The sequence below is a fragment of the Molothrus ater genome, chromosome 4, assembly GCF_012460135.2.
Source record: "Molothrus ater isolate BHLD 08-10-18 breed brown headed cowbird chromosome 4, BPBGC_Mater_1.1, whole genome shotgun sequence".
Classification (NCBI taxonomy): domain Eukaryota; kingdom Metazoa; phylum Chordata; class Aves; order Passeriformes; family Icteridae; genus Molothrus; species Molothrus ater.
Genome location: NC_050481.2, coordinates 68,702,573 through 68,714,746, shown reverse-complemented (window position 1 = coordinate 68,714,746; position 12,174 = coordinate 68,702,573). Strand labels below are relative to the sequence as shown.

At 39.6% G+C, this 12,174-nt stretch overlaps 1 protein-coding gene across 1 annotated transcript in view; it reads left to right on the top strand.

The window, feature by feature from the left end:
- CTNNA2 (catenin alpha 2) overlaps positions 1–12,174 on the top strand; it is a 478,376-nt gene that overhangs the window by 430,117 nt on the left and 36,085 nt on the right. Inside the window, exons 13-14 of the mRNA XM_054514537.1 lie at positions 1,741–1,892; positions 10,461–10,574. Of these exons, the coding sequence (XP_054370512.1) occupies positions 1,741–1,892; positions 10,461–10,574 (266 nt within the window). The remainder of the gene's footprint in view (positions 1–1,740; positions 1,893–10,460; positions 10,575–12,174) is intronic.

Here is a 12,174-nt window from a genome sequence, read left to right as displayed (position 1 = left end):
CATCTCTCTTAAACTCCTTTTCTAATTAAAATGTTTCCCCTCTGCCTGGCAATGTTTTGTTAATGTTTACTTTTTTAAAGTCTATTGTTGCTGTCACTTTTTCCTGTTTCTCCAGTGTATCCAGGAACTTACTGAACATTATCTGCATGGAAAATACAAATCTGTTCTTTCATCTGTCTATGTGAACACATATATATATGTGTGTATATATATATAATATATATATATAGTGATGTATAAACTATATTTGAATCTCTATATCCCTTTAAAGGTTTTCTCATTTGCATCCAATGCGTAATATTTAAATGCCAGAAACAGAAAGTTTGAGCTCATGGTTGCTGCCACTTCTTCAAAATGTAAACTATTCTTAAATCATGTGTTTTTTTGGTTTTACTTTAAGTCAGATTCTGTAAAATAAATTTAAGAACATTCAGTCAAGAAGAAAAAGTGGTTTCCTATGACAGTAGAAGTTCCTAGGAAAGAATGTCACTGCTCTTGATGAAAATAACACTGGAGATTCCCCTTTGTATTCATCAGTTGGGTTCAGGTTACCAATAAGTGTATTAAAAATAGGGTTTAGAGAAAAGATGGGCAAAAAAGGTAGTATTTTAACAACAAAAAAAAGCCAATAACTGTGTTGGGAATCATCATTTCCTGTTCTTCTACTTATATTGCCAAAACAGTAAAGTCAGTGATGCATGATCTGGATGCCTAAATGCTAGAATAAAAGTGATGTGAACATGATGAAAAGATGGCAGTCTGTAAGTCTTGAACTTGACCCTAGTTCCTTAAATTCTTAAGAATTAATCCAACTGCATCTTTTATCCAGATTTCTAATGAAACATTCATTATGTTTGTCCTCTATGAGCACAGTCCTCCAATATTGATTTTAAAATTTTGAAGAGGAGTAAACAAGTACAGGAATGGAGGAGCAGTATAATCAGTGGGACCTGATGTTCATGTTTTTAAGATTTGAGTTGTTAGGGGACTGATTTGGGGAATAGTTATTTTCCTGCAAACACAACATGCAGAAAGTGATTATGCCTTCAAAGGAATCTTCTATGAAATTGGAAGAAAAATCTCTTGCTACTTCAAGCAATGCTCTGAAACCATTTACAAAAGTAAATAATAGCTTTAGATTGTATATTAAATAAGTTCATAGCACAGTTTATAATATTTTTAGCCAATATCTGTGGCTATGTTTTGTGTTATATACATGGTGGTAGCAAAGAAACAGAAGATTCATTTAGGTGTCTTCACAAAAGTATATCCTTGATTTTGCATTTTGTCTCTTATAAAATTATTATTATTTAGTATGAGCTAGAGTGCAAATTATGTAAATTAGCAGGCATAATGGCTACAGTTTGTTTTGATCACTTGATACAAATATTTGCTGTGCTCTTTACAGGTTGTAAAGCTCTTAAATGAACTTTACTGCCTGCTCAGGTATCTTGCAGCCTTTTAAAAGTTAGTAAATCAAAGTTTTGGAAGGAAGTTTTCTATTCTTTGTTGCACAATTGGAGGAGAGAATATAGGGATGGTTATTTCCATGCTGTCAGATCAAGTGCCAGAGCTGTCCACGTGCAGGGTGGGTACAAACCCATCCGTGAGCTCCCTGTGGAATTTCCAGCACAGCGTGTGCCGTGCCTCCTGGAAACTGTCCATGCCCCAGAGCAGCAGAAAAGCATTCAGGAGAGAACACAAATCTAATCCTGCTGCCTTTTCTTGTGTCCACCCCAGTGATGCCACGTTTTGCTGAGCAAGTGGAGGTGGCCATTGAAGCCCTGAGTGCCAACGTGCCCCAGCCCTTCGAGGAGAACGAGTTCATCGACGCCTCCCGCCTGGTCTACGACGGCGTGCGGGACATCAGGAAAGCTGTCCTGATGATCAGGGTATGTCAAGCACCTGGGGAGAGTGAAAAGCTGGGGTTTACAGGGAGGTCTCATGGATAAGAGGAATGCAAAAGCTCCTTGGAATCAGCCTCATGTTGTAATAGGGCAGAAATGATTGATATTGAAACATGCACCAGACTGACAGTGAAAAGATTGACATTGAAACATGCATGAAACAGAAGTATATACAACAACAAAAGAATTAGTAAATAAAGAGATGAGGTTATTTAGTGGATGAATCACAATTAGTATGTTAATCAGCTAGAAAATTTGATCACAACTGCCAATAGATGCAAACGCCATTACTGTTTCCATAGTAATAGGATTAATTTGCCAAGCTCTTCAAAGTTTGTGTGGATTTTTTTGTTTACTTGGGGTTTTTCCCAATGTATGTGTGCCTGGGATGTGAGGTAGGTCTGGTTAAAATCTAAATGAATAAATTATCTTGCTGCTTCAGTGAGCTGCTGAAGGGATGGTTTTAAATGTTTACCAAGGTAAAAAACGTGTCATTTCAGTGTTGACTAACCAGTTGATTCAATTTGTTTAGACATCTTTTAATAAAATAAACAAACAAATAAAAGACACCACAGAACAGCATCATTATTGTGATAGTAGGTGTTGCTTTTAACTTGAGTCAGCAGACAAAGATTTAAAAAAGAAAAACAGCAAACCAAACCTTGTTTGGACACCTCTTGAGCAACTGAAACTGTTATTTGAAACACAAATTGCCTTGAATCTGCCCTAATGAAAGCCATGTACAAGTAAATCTATGGAGAAAATCCCGGAGGAAACTATTGAGGCAAATAACAGGGCTGAAACATCAACTGACCCCTTTGAGCAAACAGGTAGTGTGCACTTGTGGTTGTGAGTGTATTATGACACTGATGTAAGACTTCAGGCAGTTGGAACGCTCCAAAATAGCTCCATTTTAGTCATCTGCCACTGTGCATTAAACTTTACAGAAAAAGCTTTTGACAAGCTTAATTTTATTACTGCCAAACATAAATTCCATTCTCATACCCAGTGCTTATCCCAGGTGGCCTGAATTACAGTCCTGGCTTGTGGTGGGGGCAAAGCCATCCTGTTCTCTGGCTGTGCAATGTTAGAGGATTGGCAGGGAAGGGAAAGGGAAGGAAATCTTTACTGGAATTACTTCCCTGTGAGGGTGGTGGGGCCCTGGCACAGGGTGCCCAGAGAAGCTGTGGCTGTCCCTGGATCCCTGGAATGTCCAAGGCCAGGTTGGACAGGGCTTGGAGCAGCCTGGAAGGTTCCCTGCCCATGGCAGGGGTGGGACTGGATGGGCTTTAAGGTCCCTTCCAACCCAAACCATTCCAGCATTCGATGATTCTGGAAAATGAAAGATCTGCATAGTAAAGGATCTCTGTTTTCCCTTTGATTTTCCAGTTCCTTAGACAGTAACAACAGTTTCCAAATTTTCTTAGGACAAGGACAATTGCTTAGCACACTTTAATCTTTTCTAGTCATTTCAAACTGTGATTGTGGCACAGACTCAATCATCAGGTGGGATCTCCTACAAACCCAGGTTTTCCCCTCCCCTACACAGAGCTCCATCTTCCAGCAACCCCCTACACATCAGAGTTATCCCCAAGAGTTTGCCATGAAATGTCCATCCTGGTGAGATGTTTTTAAGTTTAAATTTTGAATTTTGAAGGCCTGATCGCTTCCTTGGTCACTGCCTGACACTTCTGTGAACCTGGAGAGCTGATCAGCATTCAGACTTCTCAGTCTCCTTAGGAAAATCCCAAATTACTTTTGCCATTATATCACTACAACTTTCCACCCATTGTATGATATGAGTTAATTAATTCTGTTTGCCCAGATTAGGAAGATTTATTTTTGCCTTCAGAAAATTAACTTATTTATGGAGCTCAATGTAATACTCCTTACCCAGGCAGAGAATTAAAGCACATAAATGGACTCATTATCCATGTGAGTTAACTGGAAAAATCCACATATATAAGCTTACACAGACCAGAGTTTGCTGAATCAGAACCTTATTTGCTGTAGAAAACAAAATTAGTTTCACTTTGAGATACTCTTTAACATTTCCATCTGAACATCTCACACTGAAATGGGATGTATAATTAAAGGGTGAGGCTATAAAAGCCTTTAGAATATTTTCATCTATTAATCTGTCAAATATTGTGCACCCTTTAATTCAGGTGGTAAAACTTTTTCAGAATTGCAAAAAAGGAAAAAAATCCAATCTTGCAAACTTTTTAGAGCATCTGACACAATTATTTTCAGGCAGTGATTGTTTGTGTGGTGCAAGCTGTGAAAGATTGAATTTATCTGAGGTGAGTCCCCTCATTCCAGAGAGTAAATAAAGCCACTTTTGAAATTAATTTTGGTTGGTAATATTACTTTTAGTAAGCTGAAAGAAAGGGTGGATAGTCTCTGTTCTCCTCTTTTTTCCTCAAAAGGGGAGAATTTATTGTCCCTCTGGAGGAGAAAGGAGACTCATTTTTTCATTGAGGACTATTATTATTATATATACAGAAGAAAAAGATCTCTTTCACAAGTTAAGAAGTAGTATAAATGAATTTAAGTGTATAATTATAGAACCTAGAAATAAAACAGAAAATAATAACTTCATTCCAACACCTTTCCTATTGCTGTGTAGGGATGAAATTGCACTTTGTGTTTTCATAGCTGCTTATGAAATTCCCTCAGTTATTGGCCAGAAACGCTCTCTACACTCAGAAGGACTCAAAATGGCAACTTTTCTCATTCTTATGAATCTCCAAGGCCACTTTACTGTTATTTACTGGTTTTAAACATGGCCTTTGCCATTAGCAACCTCTTCTTCAGAGGCATCTACAGCAATCGAGTATTACATTTGTTTGGGTCGGGGTGCACTATTGGAGCCAATGTCCAGGTGTTTCCTCTTGCCATGTTTTAGTTCATGTTACAGAGAAGACTTTAAACATCTGTGAACTTGATTCTTTGGGGTGATGCCCGGAGATGCTCTCTGGGAGCCTCTTAGGACACGAGGGAGCGGCTGGAGCTGTGTCAGGAGAGGTTTAGGTTGGATATCAGGAAAAGGTTCTTCACCCAAAGGGTGGTTGGGCACTGCAACAGGGTCCCCAGGGCAGTGGTCACAGCACCAGGTGTTGAGTTCTGGTTATTAAAATTGTTAGAGAGATGCCTCTGCCTGTGTTAAGGTGCAAACAAGACCATATGCTGAAGTTGATAAAATGGATTTTATTTAACAGTAGTGTGAGGGAGAGAGAAAGAAAAAGAGGGGCAGGGTGGGAGAGAAAATGAGTGAAAGACAGATCAAGCAGAAAATACCAGCACTCTGGATCCTGACAGCATCTCATTGATCCCCCTTCTTCTGGTCTTCTCAGTGGTGAGGGTCCCACAAACAGAGAGCTCAATGGGTTAATGGATGTTTGGGCCACCTGGCAATGCCTGGTGCCTCCCCTGGGGGACAAGCTTGAAGCTCTCTGTTGCAGCAGGTTCTGGGTCTGTGGCATCACTTTGCATCACGTGCAGTTCTCTGCTGCAGGGCCTCAGCAATGAGTCAGGGGGTGTTTTGGGGCTCTTTGATGGTTTTCTGATGGTTTATGAGCCCTCCCCTGCTGCCCCTCACGTGAGTGTCCTGTGGATGTGGCCACCCCAGGGTGGGTGGGTTTTACAACTGAGCCAGTTTGTGTAAGGCTGGGTGGTTTTGTATCCACATTCTCTGAACAGAGAGAGACATCACTCTCTCTCCCAGGATTTTTCCTGGGGAAGGCAGTGAGAAGCTCAGAGAAGAAGAGAGAACAATTCTTATCTCTACTTGCTCCTCCTGTTGTTTGGCACATGTGGAATGTGTTATGGAGATTGTTTACCAAGAGTGATTTGTTAATTGGATTCTGCTGATGGTTGTTTGGATTGATGGGCTAGTTGGGTCAAAGCTGTGTTGTGACTGTCTTGTAAGGGTCATGGGTTTTTCTTCTTAGTAGTATCTCTTTAGTATAGTTTTAATATAGTATTAGTGTAATATAGTATAGCTTAATAAAGCATTTGTTCAGCCTTCTGAATCGTGGCGTCAGAGCACATTATTCCCTACAGTGAGGTTGCCCTGCACCAGTAAGGTGGCTGCTCACTCCCTCTGTCACACACCCAAAATCTCTCTTCTCCCCATCAAACTGAGCTGATTCTTCTCCCCCAGCCTTGTTCAGCTCTCCCTACACCTCTCTTTAGACCTGGACAATAGTACCACCTTTACCTTTGCTCAAGTTCCCATCAAGGTGGCTTAACTCACAGCCCAGTTCCCCTCAGGAGGCACCTTTGAACAGGGCTTTGGTGCTCACAGCTTCTCCATACAATTTTGCCATAATGGCCAAGTCCTTTTTTAACAATGTTTAAGCCATTAACCATTTCAGTCTCTCACATCAAGCCTGACAGAATTCAGGAAGCATTTGGATAATGCTCTCAGGAACAAGTTGTGACTCTTGGGGATCTCCTGTAGGACCAAGAGTTGGACTTTGATAATCCTTGTGAGCTCCTTCCAATTCAGGATATTTCATTCTATTATTAACTCCATTTCTCTTCCATTATGTCATTAAGGGATTTTCAATCCTTGGGAGAAAACCTCAGCAAAATGACTCTGGGGTCCTCAGCCCCAGTGGTTTGGGTGTATTTATTAATGCTCTTCTCCTCTGTCAGACTTGTCAGGTTTAGCCACCATCACCTCTGGGGCAGCCATTGGAGTAAAATCCAAAGTGCTGCAACATTTCGTGTCCTCTGTAAAACCAGATTTGGTGCAGAATCCCCTCATCTTTTGAAACATTCTATCTCCAAAGGGTGTTCTGGGGTCCAGTTCTGGAGCCTGCTGCTCCTCAGATTGAATTTGAAGTGTTAGATTTTACTGTAAATCACCAAACAACTGAAGACCTGCAGTGAGAGAGGGTCTCTGATTGAGGCTCTCACGTGCTGCTTGCAGCTGAGTCACTCAGGCTGCAGTGGTACCAAAACAAATGTACAGAAAGGTCTGGAGTTGGATTTAAAAGCACCTTGTAAAGTCTGGGTTTTTTTCTCCTTGTCTTCTAGAATTAGAAGGAATTTTCATTGTAAAAAACAGGGGAGTATCTTTTCATCTCTTCAGTCTTTGCTCACGTTACAAGGTTAGCTTGACTTGGTGTTCACAGTGCTGAAATTCTTGTAATTGCATCTTACAATTGTTAAGTGCATAGCAAAGTGAGGTTTCTATCTTCATCAAGTACATTTGAGTTGGTGAAACATGAAACAAATAGCATTTCTAAATCTGCATATATATGCCATTTTATTCCTTATACTTGTATAATTCACATTTTCAAACTGCAGTCACAAAAGATTTAAAAAATGACATAGATGGAAGATATTTTGTTCACAGCAAGCTCTTCAATCAAACAACCAGAGGGATATTAAAAAATATATATGTATTCCAATGCCTGGAATTTGAAAGTCACCACATTCATATTAGAAATAAAACATGCATCTCAAAAGAGGAAAGCATATATTTATTGTATGATTTATCTGGGATTGTGAAAGATTTTTCTTCACTGGAAAACTTCCTCTGAGATAGATGAATGTAGTAGAGATAATGTATTTGAAAAAAAACTTGGGATTTTTTTTTGACTCTTATGGCTTGTGCTACAAAACAGATTAAAGATTATGAAAATGGTCCATTTTTCTTCTGAAATCAATCAGTGCATAAAATCCATTAGTTTTGAATATTACTCAAGCTTCCTCTGCCACTGATGGCAGTCAGCTCTGTTTGGAAGCTGTCTCCAACCTCAGATCTGTGATTCCTGTGTTTGTGTAACCATAAATCCAGGTGTCTGAAAGACAGAATCAGTCTTTCTATCTTCCAGCTCCGAGAAATGAAGTCTCAGACTCTGTTGTCTTGGAAACAAGGTTTTAAATATCAAGGTCCTGTTAGTTGTGCACAAAAATTAGAGTCATTCTGGTGTATTTAGAAGGCCTTGCTAAGAGTAGTCCTTTAAGTCAAATTCAATATAATTTTTTTTTTTTGGTACCTTTGTGTCTAAACAAAAGGGAGAGTCTATTTTTTTATGGGCTGCATCTCCAGGGGATCAGTTGAGACAAAGCAAAGGTGCAATGGTGAAAATCATGAAAATGCTCGAAATGGCAGCAAACAGGTAAAAGTTAACCCCACTTCTTCACCCTAATGCAAAATGCAGCTGCTTGGGGAAGAAAATGAGAGTGTGAAATTCACCACACTTGAAAACATGAAAAGAGTGAATCAGAAAGATCACTTTGAATTAGATCTCACTCGTACAGAGGGGAAATAGGAGGATGTCTTGTGCCTGTAGTATATTGCTAACAGTAGCATCACTTGCCCTTTTGGTTTGCACTACATTTTCTCCAAGTTCAACATTCATACCCATTAAATTTCAGTCTTTTAAAGGCCACAGATTTCAAGATCATGAATGTCAGTAACAGCAATACTTTTTTTTTTTTCTGGATATTTCTTCAAGAATAAGTCCTTGCATAGAATTTTCAGAATATTTTTTCTTTTTAAGAGGCAGCCTCATGTCCTTACTGGTTACCATGTTGAGATGTAATATTTTGAATATTACATCTTTACTTCAAGTTTGAATATGAAAGCCTTGGAAAGGACTGCACATTGTGTTTTATAATCTTATTTATAAAAGTGGAGACAGAAGAAACTAAGAGGAATATATTTGAGGTGTGAAAGGATACTGGCTTTACAATGACCAGTGAAACTGGCTCATTGAGTGGATTTGGAGGATGGGGAAGAGCCAGATGGTTTATTGAAGCTCTGCACCCTGTTCTTGTTCTAAACAGCAAAGCCTAAGCAGATGAAAAGCTGAGCCTTGTGATAGAAAACACTCTTTGCTCAGGGAGTTGTAGGATTCTCTTTGTACCTTGTTGTTTATGACAGATTTTAAGGTCTCATCCTGCCCTCGGGCAGCTGAGCAGAGAAAACAAAGAGATTAAAGGTGATTGGAAAACAGGACTATTGGATGGCTACCAATCCTTCTATTTTACCTGTGACAATAGAGGGAAGGTAAATTCATTTTTCATCTGAACTTCTCCTCCTGCCTGTCCTGTTAGACACACTCTCTGTGCATGCCTCTCTTCAGAGGTGCAGTTTCATTACCACACCGTCACACTTGGTTATTTCTTCCTCCAGCTCAGCACCAAAGCCCGTATTTAATCCATCCTCTCAGTGTCACACCAAGGTGGCTGTGTTTTACTCTCCCCATCCTGTGCACTTCACTGTGCAGCTATAAACAGGGATGTGCACTTGGTGTTGGAACAGAAATATCACCAGAAGATTCCTCTGCGTTACGGTCGAGGTTTTGGAGCCGTTCCTGGTGACTGAGCAGCCCCCAGCCTGAGCTGTAATGACAACTGGCAGTGATTAGCGCCTCTGCTGGGAAACTTGACATTGCCTCCAAGCACCAAATGCCAGCCTGGATGATTTCTTCTGTAGTGCTTTGGCCTTCCAGGCTGTCACTGGGGGTGATGGGTGTCCAGGAAGGTGAGGATTTCTCTGCAGTTACTGTGCTTTTCTTTTTCTTTTCTTTTTCTTCATACCTTTGTCATGCTTGGTACCACAGAACTTACTCAGGCTGTTGTACCAGGTATTATTCAACCATAAAATGGAATATAATCTTCTTTCTAAAGTTCCCACTTTTTTGCACCGTCTATTTTAAATATCATACTAAATACTGATTTTAAGAAGACTGTCTCTCTAAATATAAATAAGGATTTTTTTTTTCTCAGAACTTTTTGCTGGAAGGTGAAAAACCCCAAGTGAACAGATCCATCAATTATTAATTTTTCTCCTTCCTTCCAACATTTTAAACAATCTGAAGCCTGAAAATATGTAACTTGATTTAATCAATCTTCCAAGAAACCTTCCCATCATTTGTAGGTAGCATCAGCATTGAAGACATCATGGTCTCAGCAGGGGATGAGTCAAATTCCAAAGCTCTGTATATGAAAAGGACCGTGTGAACTAACAAGATTACACAGATTATGAATTTCATGTTTGTTTCAAAACCACTTGACATAATTTACAATTTCTTTCAATGGGAAATATTTTATTTGCTTTGATAAATTTTTCTTCCAGGATTTTAGTTGCTTTTTCCCAGGTATTTACTTCCTCTTTTGAAGATTACTTGTAGTTTCTAGTAACGTAATACTGTTAGTGGCCCTTTATATATGAAATAACATAATTTTAAAATACTGCATTCCAGTTGTTAGTGTTTCCAAAGGATATTTGTTCCTGGAACTGCATTCATCATATTAACAGAGTTAAGAGAAATTGCAGCAAGAAAAGTTGTGGCAAGGTAATGACAAATGCCATTTGTAAAGAAACCAAGGGTTGAAACAATTTAATTTTTAAGACAATTCAATTTCAGTTCCTGACTGCTGGGGCAGACAAATTCACTTCAGAGAAGAACAGAACAGCATTTCCTGGGCTGGCAGTCAATGAAATAAGAGCTCACTGTGCAGAGGACTTGCTCTGTGTCCTTTTTGAGCCTGTCATCTCCTCTCTGTGGCTTTTGTGTGTCCCTGCAGACCCCTGAGGAGCTCGAGGACGACTCAGACTTCGAGCAGGAGGATTACGACGTGCGCAGCCGAACGAGCGTCCAGACCGAGGATGACCAGCTCATTGCTGGCCAGAGTGCAAGGGTGAGTGCAAACCCCACCTGTGTGTCCAGCAGTGACCAATAAAGTCTCTGCCTCAGAAAGCAAAGGTGATCTCCAGTCCTCAGGGTTGTTTAAGAAAGGATGGGACCAAGCTGATGGAGCTGTTAAAGATTTTTTTTTCACGTCAAACCTTTTTAAGTAGTATTTATTGAATGGTCTCGAGGCTTTCGTGGTGCCTAGTATCAGCTGCTTGCTCCAGCTAGTGCTGTAAGAGGAGGCTTTGCAGGTTTGGAATGTGCTGAAACTGTGGGAGTAGTCAGCAAATTAAAAAAAAAAAAAAATCCCATCAGCGCACCATGTGCTGTATCCAGAGAAATCTTACATTAGTCATGTTTCCCAGTGTGCAAACCTGTCAAGAAGATCTGTTTAAGCTACTGAGTAGTCCCTGTAATTTAATTGTAATTGAAGACATTTGCTACTGAGTCAATGTAATTTTACCAGGGTAATTACATCATGATAAACTCCAGTCACTGTGATTTGCGACCTCAGCTTGTGCATGGGGATTGCAAATTAGGCTGATGAGTGCTTCAGGGGTCACAGGTGCTGGGGAAGTGAAGTCTGTTAACACTCAGAAATATTCCTGTTAACACTCAGGATTATGCCGTCCTCTGATGAATGTTTACTTTTTACTGAATTGTCTTCTCAGCTCAGATTATTAAAAAAGAAATAATCAGAATATAATTTTATGCATCATGAAAATATATTTGACTGGAGAAAAAGGGGTTTTTTTTTAAAGAAAAGCTTTTTTTTAAAGAAAAGCATCTTTTAACATTTTCCAAGAGACAACCAGCAGGAAACTGGGAATTATCTGAATGATTTTCATGGCTGTTTCACACAAGTCTGATTTGTTCTGTTGTGCTAGAAGTGAAGCTATGGACTAAATAAGAAGCATCCTCCCCATACACTCAAACACCAGCAAAAGTTTGTAACTGCAATGGGGATTGGAGTCTGGAAGAGGCTTTGTAGGGCTGAGAACCTAAAGACCAGCAGGCAAAGATGCTGTGAAAGCTCAGAGGACCAGGACAGAGTTTTCAGCTGCTGTAGGCTGGGGCTTGACACAAAGGTTTTACACCCTGAAAAGAAACAGTGGAGTAACAAAAATCTCAAAGAAGCTTACTCAGAGGTGTGGGAGAAATGCAAGGCATAGATCCAGTGAAATAGGCAGAGATTTCTTTTTGTCTTAAAATTATTTCCCCAAATATTGAATATAGATGGTAAATAAACTATACCATGCATCAGAAAAATGGGAGTTTTATCATGACATCCCTAAGGCAAAAAATACCTGGATTCTTTACTGTGAGGCTGGTGACAGAATGTTCTGGATGTAGTTGAATATCTTTTGTGGTTTTTATATTTTAAAGGGTATAAACTCCTGTTTGAGATATTCAAAGTATGGACCACTAAAGCAAATCTCAGGTATAACAGAAATGAGATACAGTACAGACTATTTTGTGAGATTTCACAGCCTTTCTCACCTATTTGGTTACATTTAGGACTGGGCAGCATGTCATCCTTTCTTGATCTGAAACCCAAGTAAAGACTGCAGTAATTTTTCTTACTAAGAATCGAGTTCACCTGGGGA